The 11,134-nt window shown below is 59.5% G+C and overlaps 1 protein-coding gene across 1 annotated transcript; it reads left to right on the forward strand.

Annotated features, from left to right (window-relative positions):
- Positions 1-255: 255 nt before the first annotated feature.
- SLC17A7 (solute carrier family 17 member 7) lies at positions 256-11,022 on the forward strand. The gene is made up of 12 exons (XM_080644364.1): positions 256-440; positions 4,107-4,359; positions 5,690-5,808; positions 6,094-6,208; positions 6,505-6,592; positions 6,798-6,884; positions 6,976-7,118; positions 7,714-7,863; positions 8,034-8,166; positions 8,750-8,860; positions 9,051-9,178; positions 9,633-11,022. Exons 1-12 carry the CDS (start codon positions 379-381, stop codon positions 9,924-9,926), a joined length of 1,683 nt encoding a protein of 560 aa, XP_080500490.1. The 5' UTR covers positions 256-378; the 3' UTR covers positions 9,927-11,022.
- The last annotated feature ends 112 nt before the right edge of the window (positions 11,023-11,134 follow it).

Here is an 11,134-nt window from a genome sequence, read left to right on the forward strand (position 1 = left end):
ACATCTCAGGGAAGAGATAGAAGAAGCCAGGGCCGGGCATGGAATGAGGGAGAGTAACTCTGAGAAGCGACAGAACTGGGGCGATGCAACTCGAGTGAATTCAAACCCAGGGGTGTGGTCTAGAAGTGGAAGGGCGGGGCCGGGCCGGATTATAATGCCAAGGGCAGGGTCTAGCGGGGTGGGCGGGGCCTCCCTCGCCCCGCCCCCGATGCTGAGTTCAGTGACGGCCCCTCGGCAGCCGCACTCGCAGCCTCCTTCCCCCCCGAGCGGAGCTGCGGGGCCGGCCGGGCCGGGGCGGACCCCGGGAACCCGGACGCGGCCGCCCGGGCCCGCGGGCGGGGGGATCGGTGGGGAGTACCGGCCGCAGGGGCAGCCACCATGCAGTTCCACAAGGAGGAGTTTCGGAAGCTAGCGGGTCGCGCCCTCGGGCGGCTGCACCGGTGAGCTGGGCGGGGGTCCTGGGCGGGGAAGAGGGCAAGGGCCGAAGAGGACGCTCATTCCCACCCGGGCGCAGACCCATAGATGGACGGGCGATACGGGAATGAGGGGGGGGGCCCACCCAATCTGTCCAGTTTTCTCCCTCTGCCTCCGACGGCGCCGCTGTCCCAGGTTCTGTCTTGCTCATCATCTGGTTTATTTTTTTTGGCCCCACCCCACTCCAGTCTGGTCCCTCTTTTCTCTGGGACTGTGTGTTCCCCTCTCTCTGGGCTTCTGAACCCCTGTCCCACGTCTGGGGCTCTGTTCACCCCTCTTCTCTCCGCGTCCTTTCTCTGGACCTCTGGGCCCCTCTCTCTGGTCTCTCGTCCCCTTTATCTCTGAGTCTCTGTCCTCTCTCTGATTCTGGCTCTCACTAGACCTCTATCAACTCCCCTCTCGGGGTCTCTGCCCCCTCTCTGGGTCTCGGTCTCTCTTCTTTTGGGTCTCTGTCCTCTCCCTGGGTGTTCATCCGGCTGCCCTGGGTCTCTCCATCACTCCGTCTTTCTCCGTTTCTGTCACTCAGAGCGTTTAATCTGAAGTTAAAGCGGATTGGGGCCCATGGGTTCTCGTCCTTGGAGAGAGTTAAGCTGGGAGGGAGAAGCCAGGGTGTCCTGGGCCTCTGGGGGGAAGGTAGCTGCAGGCCCCACATGAGACCTCCCCAAGGATGTAGGCTGGAGCCAAGGGGGACTCCTACCGGCCAGGGAGATGACCCCAGTGACCTGGGTGTCCCCAGGGCAGGCCGAACACCTCCCTCCAGTCTCTCACCCCCAACCCCAGCCTTGGCTCCAAGTCAGGGAAATTACTCATCTGCGGTGAGACCTAAAAATACCTGGTCCCGGGCGGGAGGGGTGAGCCGGAGCCTCTCCGCTGCCCTTCCCTCGGGCCGGGCCGTGCCCACAGCCTGACCCCGACTTCAGCTGGCCCTTCGTCCATCTCACTAGACCCTGCAAGTCCTTCTCTAAGTTTAACACTAGTCCTGCTTGCTGTAGATCACCCCCTGGCTCCAAGGCCCCTCGCCCTCTAGCAACAGGGGAGATGGGAATGAGGCTGGACAGAAGGGAGGAGGCAGGGGGATGGCGTGCAGTGGGGAGGCGGTGGGAAGCTGACATAACCCCACCCCTGCTTTTCCCCATCTCCCAGCCCCTCCCCACCCTTTTTCTCGCCTCCTTTCACGAGTTTCTCAAAATACATCCGTGAGAAGTCAGGAGACAGAGGGAGAGACGTGCTGATGGAGGCTGGGCTGGGGGTGCTGCAGGGGAGAGCTGTGTCCCTCAGGCCCCCTCCCTCCGTCTCTGCTTCTCAGCCTCTCGCCTCTCATCTGGGTCTGGGTTCCTCTCGCTCGGTCCCTGCCTTACTCTCACCCCCGAGCTGCCTCCCAGGCCCCCGGAGACCCCCAAGCCCAGCGCTCCCGCCAGGACAGTCACCGAGGAGCCTGGGCGGAGATGAGCATGTGAATCCTGGGGTTCACTGCGGTGGTTGGAGACAAGGGAGATGCTCTGTGTTGGACAGAACCCCCGTTCAGTCCTCTAGACGAAGCTGGGGAAACTGAGGCTCAGCTGGAGAAGAGGGAGACATTGGTGGCTGAGCCATCATTCAACCCAGGCCAGCCCCTCCCCACCTGGGCTGGAGGCTGTGGGTTTTCCTGGAGATGCATGAGGTTCCAGCTCCAGCTGGTGGGGATGCTCCCCCAGACCAGGAAACAGACGTAAACTAGGCGACTAGGGACAAGGCGGGGGGGTGGGGGCGGGGGTGGGGGGAGATGCAGGCGAGACCAGGAGCCGAAGGGCCTCCTCTGTGTGCCAGGCCCTGGGCTGGTGATGCGGGGCCAGGACGTGAGCAGGCCCCATCGCTCTTCCTGTGGGTGACCTTGGACGTGCTGCTTTCACTCTCTGCGCCTCAGTTTCCTTAGCTGTACGTTGGGAAGGGGAGAGAGAAGCAAAGGGGAAAGGGGGACAGAGGTCTGGGGGAGTGGGCGGAGGGCCGAGAGGAGCAGACAGGCCCAGAGGCGGGACCGCCTTTATGTTGGTTTTAGCTGCAATCACTTCTTGAGTTTCAGGGTCAAATAGCATCTGATACCAACCCGGGTCAAAGTCTTCTCTCATTGGCTGACAGGTCCTGACGGAGTGGGCAGCCCCTACCACCCTGTACGAGTCATTCCGGGGGTTCCCGTCCCCCTCTCTCCAGCTCTCTCAAGGGTCTCATTCCTCACCCCCTGGCTTTGGTCCACTCCCCGACTCTTCCCCTCCCCATCCGTTTCTTACCGTTCCTCCCCCCTTCTCCTTAAGTTCTAGGATGGGGAGGGTGGCTGTGTTCTCGAATCTCTCCCACCGCCTCCCCCCAGGCCGTCTGGCTGTTCTTTCCTCCCCCGTCCCAGTCTCCCTCGCCTCCATCTGTTCCGGCCCCTTCCTGGGATCCAGCCGGATCCTCTGGCTGCTTCCCCGCCTCGGCGAGGAGCCGCACCTCACCGATCACAGCCCCAGCCCGTCTCCTCAGCATCAGAGTCTCTTTATTGTTCAACACTCGGGTTCTCTGTATCTATGTCATCTCTCCTGGGTTCCTGTCCCCTGCCTCTGGTCTCTGTCCCCTCCCTTCTGGGTCACTGTTCTGTCCCCCCTTCTCCTGCGGTGGGTCCCCCTATCTTATTCTCTCCCTGTCTCTCTGGGTCTCTGACCCCTTCTCTCTGGGTCTCTCGCTTCCTTCTGTGTCTCTGACCTTCTTTCTTAGCCTCCGCCCCCTCCCAAGCCACCCTCCCTTTGGGTCTGTCCACACCTCTGGACACCTCTTCCCACAGCCTCTCTGTGGATTTGAGGGGGCTCTCCAAGTATCCTATCTGTCTTCGTCATCACAGACCAATCCCTGATCCAGAACGGGCGGGGGCGACGGGCTCGCTGGGGACGGAGCCAAGTCCCCCACCAGGGCCATCTGTCCCTTGCCAGGACACCACCCACCACCCCCCTCCCCATCCCCTAGGCTGACAGCCTGAACTCAAGGCTCCCCAGGGGATGCCCGGCTGGACTGCTGGATTCCAGGGTCCTGGAAGTCTCCCCACCCCCCAGGCCCTAGGAATGGGCTGCTGGTGGCTGAACGGAGTCAGCTGGCTGTCAGCCCCACACCTGGGGTCTGGGGGCAGGAGGGCAGGCATAGAGGCAGGGGGAGGGGGTCGGCATATAAGCAGACGTGGCTGCGAAGCATCTGTTCTGCTGACACCTTTGCTGAAGCATCTCCTTAGCGCCTTTTGCTTCCTCAAATAGACTCGTATCTGGGGGAGGGGGCTAAAGAGACTCTGGGCCTTGGGGTGGGGGGCGGGGCACAGGCTGTTGGATCGCAAAGGGTAGTGAGGGTGTAAAACTGCTGAGTTGAGAGATGGCAGGGCTGGGAGAGAAGGGACCTGAGTCTGGGGGAGGAGGGGCTGGGGGCGTGGAATTTCTGGTTTGAGGGGACCGTCGGGGGGCGCTCCAGGATCCTGGGTCCTGGGGAGAGAAGCTGGGGTCCTGGGAAGGAAGGCGGGAACACGGGCTCAGTTAGCATCCTGGGTCTTTTTCAAGCAGGAGGTTTGGCCCTGAACTCCTGTGTCGCCGTGAGGAGGGGGCTGGGGCCCTGGGCCGAGTCTGACTCTTGCCGCCCCGCAGGCTTCTGGAGAAGCGGCAGGAAGGCGCGGAGACGCTGGAGCTGAGTGCCGACGGCCGCCCGGTCACGACGCAGACGCGGGACCCGCCGGTGGTGGACTGCACCTGCTTCGGCCTCCCCCGCCGCTACATTATCGCCATCATGAGCGGCCTGGGCTTCTGCATCAGCTTTGGCATCCGCTGCAACCTGGGCGTGGCCATCGTCTCCATGGTCAACAACAGTACGACCCATCGCAACGGCCACCTGGTGGTGCAGGTAGCGCAGGGCAGGAGCCGCGGTACCGCCTGCGCCTCTGATGACGTCATGTTCATCCAGCGCAACCCAGGCCACGCCCCCTTAAAAAACCATAGCCCGAATAGCCCCGCCCATCTGTGCTGCCCCCTTACTCTGACTTGTTTCCGGGATCTCCTTTCCTAAGCCCCGCCCTGATCTACATGAGGCTCCGCCCTTATTGAGTTCAGGTCCCTAATACCAAAATGTGGACTCTGCCCCAGCTTTAGGTTCCCTATATATTGCCCCTTCTTCATTTTGGGCCTCCTAGCAACTTTTGCTCCACCTGCATCCCACACCTGTTCCAGGGTCACATCATTCCAGTCCATAACAAGCTCCCCACTGAATTTAAAAAAAAATGTATTTTTATTGATTTCAGAGAGGGAGAGAGAGATAGAAACATCAATGATGAGAATCATCAATTGGCTGCCTCCTGCACGCCCCCTACTGGGGATCGAGCCCACAACCCAGGCATGTGCTCTGACCAGGAATCAAACCGTGACCTCCTGGTTCATGGGTTAACGCTCAATCACTGAGCCATATCATTTGGGCATGCCCACTGAGTTTTAACCCTGACTTTTTTGAAGCTCTACCCCTGCTAAATCCCGCTTCGTCTGCTCTGGCCATTACCTAAATCCCGCCTCACATCAGACTTTCTCCCTATGTTTTAAAAAAATATGTTGTTATTGATTTTTAGATAGAGAGGAAGGAAGAGAGAGAGAGAGATAGAAACATTGCAACCTGGGCATGTGCCCTGACAGGGAATCGAACCTGGGACCTCTTGGGTCCATGGGACGATGCTCAATCCACTGAGCCACACCCACTGGGCTTTCTCCCTATTTTAACTTCAGGGTAGGCCATGCCTCTGTCTCAGAAAACAAAGTTCTGATTATGGCTGTGGTTTACCCCGCCTCTAGCTCCCTTCCAATCGGGCCCACCCCTTTGGCTACTTCGTGTCCTTGACTAGAACTCGTCCAGGTTACTCGGCAAACAGTTCCTAAGTTGGTTAGAAGTAGAGAAAGCATCGCCACCCCGGATATGGGTCCCTAGACATTCAGAGAAGGGGCACTGAGGCAGAGCAACAGGCAGACTGAGGCGTCTAGGCAGCAACAGGCCCGGTTGCTAAGATAGCACAGGCCCTAACAATGTGGAGAAGCCTAATTCGGTGTGGACTGAGGGATGGCTTGAGCTCTGATGGGCGGGGTGAGAGAGGGATCCTTGTTGCGGATTGGCCAAGGGACCAAGTCTGTGGGTGCTGATTGGTGGAAGGGGGGCAAACTCCGGCGACTGGTTTGATGTGCTTTTTGGCCCACAGAAAGCTCAGTTCAACTGGGATCCAGAGACTGTTGGCCTCATACACGGCTCCTTTTTCTGGGGCTACATTGTTACCCAGATTCCCGGGGGATTTATCTGCCAAAAATTCGCAGCCAACAGGTACGGGTCAGGGTGGGGTTTCTCAAGTTGGGCGGAACTACAGTTGCGTGGGTGGAGTTAGAGAGTGTGACCTGGCATTTGGGGGCTGACTTTGGACAATGGGAGGAGCCTGGGGGCGGGGTCTTAGAGAAAGGCGGGGCTTGTGGTTGTGAAACGTGGGAGTCAGAGAGAAGGTGGGGCCTGGGGTTGTGGGGAACCGGGTTCTGCTGTGGGCAGAGAGAGCAGAATCCTATGCATGGGGGGATAGCTGAACCTTTTGTTCGGACCACGGACTCTTCCCATCAGGGTTTTCGGCTTTGCTATTGTTGCTACATCCACTCTAAACATGCTGATCCCCTCGGCTGCCCGCGTCCACTATGGCTGTGTCATCTTCGTGCGGATCCTGCAGGGGTTGGTGGAGGTAAAGTCCCGCTCTATGTGACCCGCCCCCTCTGACCCCACCTCTTCTCCTTTAAAAAGAAATTTTATATATATATTGATTTCAGAGAGGAAGGGAGAGGGAGAGAGAGATAGAAACATCAATGATGAGAGAATCATTGATCGGCTGCCTCTTGCACGCCCCCTACTGGGGATCGAACACGAAACCCGGGCATGTGCCTATGGCCGGAATCGAAACCGGGACCCTTCAGTCCCCAGGCTGAGCAAAACCAGCTAGGGCCAACCTCTTCTCCTTGACTTTGGCTTTCTTCTCCCCAGGGGGTCACTTACCCCGCGTGCCACGGGATCTGGAGCAAATGGGCCCCTCCCTTAGAGCGGAGTCGCCTGGCGACCACAGCCTTTTGCGGTGAGAGGAAGGTGCTGGGATTTAGATTTGTGGATCTGAAAGAGGAGGGGGTTGGGCACCGGCCCGATATCTGTGGAAGGAGGGGCTGTGGCTTTTACTCTTGTGTCCTGGAAAGACGGGGCTGGGGCTGGGGTCCGAACCCCTGGATCCGGGGGGTAGCTAGGTCTGCGCTCTCTCTCCCGCACACCTCCCCCGCCCCCACCAGGTTCCTACGCCGGGGCGGTGGTGGCCATGCCTCTCGCCGGGGTCCTGGTGCAGTACTCAGGCTGGAGCTCTGTGTTCTACGTCTACGGTGAGGGGCCCGGGCGCCGGGGTTCGGGGGGTGCTGGCCAGAGCGAGGCCGGTCGTCACCTCGCTTCCATCCCCCTCCTGACACCTTCCAGGCAGCTTCGGGATCTTCTGGTACCTGTTCTGGCTGCTCGTCTCTTATGAGTCCCCGGCGCTGCACCCCAGCATTTCAGAAGAGGAGCGCAAGTACATCGAAGAAGCCATCGGCGAGAGCGCCAAACTCATGAACCCCCTCATGGTCCGAGCCAAGCCTGCGGGGTGGGGGCGCGGTGGGGCGGGGAGAGAGACCCAGGCAGGGGGGCAGAAGAAAGAGGGCTTAGAACCCGCACAATGTGTAGGTCGTGGTGCGTTCCGGGACTCAGGAGACCTGATGGGAATGCCCAGTGGGCGGGGCTAGAACCTAGGAGGCGGGGTTAACGCCAGATTAGCAGGTGCTGAGGGCGGGGCTAGGTCGCCAGCTGGGCGGGACCACTGGTGGGCGTGGTTAAACCAGCAGAGGCGGGATTAGAATGTGGGGTTTTGCTTAGATACTGTGGTGGGTGAGGCTAGATTTAGGAATGGAAAGATTCCTGGGCCCACACTTATGGGTCCCTGAGGGCCATCGAGTCCGGACACATGCGAACCTGAGAGGCCACTGTAAACCAGGAGCCTGCATTCCTGAAGTGTCGCTAGAGGCTAGGATGCAGGGCCCCGCAGGGACATGGGCTGGCGCCCCTGGGCACCTGGAGGTTTCAATGAAGTGGGGAAACCTGGGTCTCTGTAGTGAGGCTCCTGAAGGGACACGGAGAGCCCCCGGTTCCTGTCTCAGCGGCCCCTCCTCTCGCCCCACACAGAAGTTTAAAGCACCCTGGCGGCGCTTCTTCACGTCCATGCCCGTCTACGCCATCATCGTGGCCAACTTCTGCCGCAGCTGGACGTTCTACCTGCTCCTCATCTCCCAGCCCGCCTATTTCGAAGAAGTGTTCGGCTTCGAGATCAGCAAGGTTGGACCCAGGGGGAGGGAGGGCAGGGGCGCGGCGGGATTGAGAGAGAAGGAGTGGAGCGTTGGTCCCAGGGGTTGGAATGAGGGACAAGAAGGAGCCGGTGGGCAGGAACCGGGTGGAGACGCCCGACGACGACCCTCAGCGCCGGCCCTGTTCTCCCACCGGCGCAGGTGGGCCTGGTGTCGGCGTTGCCCCACCTGGTCATGACCATCATCGTGCCCATCGGTGGCCAGATCGCTGACTTCCTGAGGACCCGCCGTATCATGTCCACCACCAACGTGCGCAAACTGATGAACTGTGGGGGTGAGTGGGGCCCGGTCTACACCGGTCTGGGACCGCCTGGGCCAGGCAGAGCGCAGTGGGGCCATCCGGGGGCGGGACCGCGAAGGGATAGGTGGGGTCAGAGGGCTGTCCAGGGGTGTGTCCAAAAGGCGGAGTCAAGATGAGGCCGGTACAGAATCTCGGCTGGCCTTCTCGGGCCTTGGGGGACAGCGTGGATGACTATGCAGGTGGAGCTGAGGCGAGACCTAGTTGGGCTGGAAGAGCGGGGTCTACACGGGACAGAGCGGAGTGTATGGAAAGTAGGTGATGAAGAGGGGCTGTGAATGGGGGGCCTGGAGAGATGGGGTCGAGGCGGCTACTGCCCTAGGGGTGGACAGAGAGGGAAGGTGTGAAGGTGCAGGGGTGAGGCTGGGACCCTGCATCTTTGGGGCGCGGCCTAGTCAGGGGGTGGGGCCACGGAGGGCCCAGCGGAGGCGCTGGAGCTTGTGCCCTCCGGTGGTCGGTGGTCGGGGCCAGGCTTGGAGCAGACAGAGGAGGGTGGGCGGGATTCGGTGTGGAGTGATGGCGCGGGCCAGCCGGCACTCAGAGGAGGGGCCCTCCGCAGGCTTCGGCATGGAAGCCACGCTGCTGCTGGTGGTCGGCTACTCGCACTCCAAGGGCGTGGCCATCTCCTTCCTGGTCCTCGCCGTGGGCTTCAGCGGCTTCGCCATCTCTGGTGAGAACCGCGGATCGGCAGCTTGGGGGAACCGGGACAGCGCTGTGGGGAGCTTTCTGGCTCAGGAAGGGGACCTCCCAGCCGCGCAAAAGGTGGACTAGGAGGAGCAGCGGGGAGGGGGGAAGGGACGGCTCAGAAGGAGTCACTGGAGGGGGACTCAGGTGCGCCGCCTCCTGCCTCATCTTGTCAGGGTTCAATGTGAACCACCTGGACATCGCCCCGCGCTATGCCAGCATCCTCATGGGCATCTCCAACGGCGTGGGCACCCTGTCGGGCATGGTGTGCCCCATCATCGTGGGCGCCATGACCAAGCACAAGGTGGGTGCATTCGCCCTGACCCATTGGCCCTCCACCTCTGTGCTCCCTGCCTCCCTGATGCGGGGAGCCTCCCTGGGCTCCACCCCTGCCCCCTGTAGGTGTCTTTCAGCCTCTCTCTGGGTCTGTCTCCCTTTCTCTGGGCCTCCCCTATCCCTCTAAAGCTCTCTGTCTCTCTCTTAAATGTATTTTTATTTATTAAAATATATTTTTATTGATTTCAGAGAGGAAGGGAGAGGGAGAGAGAGATAAAATCATCAATGATGAGAGAGAATCATTGATCAGCTGCCTTCTGCACGTCCCCCAACTGGGGATCAAGCCCACAACCCAGGCATGTGCCCTTGGCTAGAATCGTACCTGGGACCCTTCAGTCCGCAGGCTGACGCTCTATCCATTGAGCCAAACCTGATAGGGTTAAAACTCTCTCTTCACTTCCTGTTTCTCTGGCCTCCAACAGACTCGGGAGGAGTGGCAGTACGTGTTCCTAATCGCCTCGCTGGTGCACTATGGAGGGGTCATCTTCTATGGGGTCTTCGCTTCAGGAGAGAAGCAGCCGTGGGCGGAGCCCGAGGAGATGAGCGAGGAGAAGTGTGGCTTTGTTGGCCACGACCAGCTGGCCGGCAGTGATGAAAGCGAAATGGAGGATGAGGCTGAGCCCCCTGGGGCACCCCCTGCTCCCCCTCCCTCCTATGGGGCCATACACAGCACAGTTCAGCCCCCAAGACCCCCACCCCCTCTCCGGGACTACTGATCATGTGCCTCCCACTGGATGGCAGTTTCCAGAACCTCCATTCCACACATCTCTGGCCTGAGTGACAGTGTCAAGGAACCCAGTCCTCGCTGTCCTGCCTCAGGCCTAGGAAGCACTCCCCCTTGCTCCCAGTGCTGTCGAATCCTCTTCCTCCCCCAATTGCCTCTCAGGGTAGTGAAGCTGTGGATGGCAGTTTCAAGGATACCCAGATTCCCCTAAGGGTTCCCTTCTCCACTTGTTTTGCCTCAGTGGTTTCAAATCTCTCCTTTCAGGGTTTTATTTCAATGGACAGTTCAGTCTCGCACTCTCTCTTGTGGTTTTGAGGCAACTTCTCCCCTTCCTTTAACCCCAGGGGCCCTGAGTTACTCAGCCCCCCTCTTCTCTCAGAAAAATTCAAGGTCTTCCTAGAGGTTTCACATCTCTCCTAAATCTATTTTGCATTTTTTCAGGTTGGTTTAGCCAATCACCCACCCCCGCTATTTTAGAGGTTGATTCTCACCAGCGTTTCTGAGGGAAAATGGTGGTTTCAAGACCCCCTCCAACCTCCTCACCCCTCCCTCCACCAGCAGATTCTGCTGAAACACCAAATCCCCCAAGACCTTCTCCCTAGCTTAGCCCAATGTCTAGGGAAACAACCCAAACGGCAGGCTTATCAGTATGCCTCACGCCACCCCTATGCACTTTTTCTGACACAGTCTTCAGGGTTAAATAGTGGCTGCTCAAGTTCATCAATGGTTTGAAGCCACCACCATTGAACTTCCCCACGGTGGTTTCAACATGTCCCTCTTCCCTCCAGTTCCTTGCACTTTATTCTCCTGGGTGGTTTCAAACTACCCTCATTTTCTCAGTGGCCATTTGTCATGTCCCTCAGGGGCTACATGACTCAAAATCTGGGATGCTACCCTTTCAGACACCTTTCTTTTGGCTTAGAATTTGGGGAACATATATAAGAGAAGTCACAGAATCCCAGGGAAGGGAAGGGGGCTGGGGCGAGAGGTGTTTTTCCCGGGGCAGGGTGTGTCTGTGTGTGTCTGTCTCTGTGACTGTAAACCCTGCCCTGCCCCACTCCCAATAAAGTGCTTTGGTGTACACACCCATTCCTCGTCATTGGGTCGGTGGCCTTGGGAGTCCAGGAGTCCCAGCCCCCAGCCCTCTCCTCCTGCAGACCCGGTGTTCTAGGGCCCTCCTCCCCCAGGAATCAGGCCAGA

This window comes from Plecotus auritus (assembly GCF_963455305.1).
Source record: "Plecotus auritus genome assembly, chromosome: 10".
NCBI lineage: Eukaryota > Metazoa > Chordata > Mammalia > Chiroptera > Vespertilionidae > Plecotus > Plecotus auritus.

Coding starts and splice junctions, on each gene's coding strand:
- SLC17A7 (XM_080644364.1), top strand. CDS start 379: ATGCAGTTCCACAAGGAGGAGTTTCGGAAGCTAGCGGGTCGCGCCCTC. Junction 5,809..6,093: donor CAAAAATTCGCAGCCAACAG/GTACGGGTCAGG, acceptor TCTTCCCATCAG/GGTTTTCGGCTTTGCTATTG. Junction 6,593..6,797: donor GGCGACCACAGCCTTTTGCG/GTGAGAGGAAGG, acceptor CGCCCCCACCAG/GTTCCTACGCCGGGGCGGTG.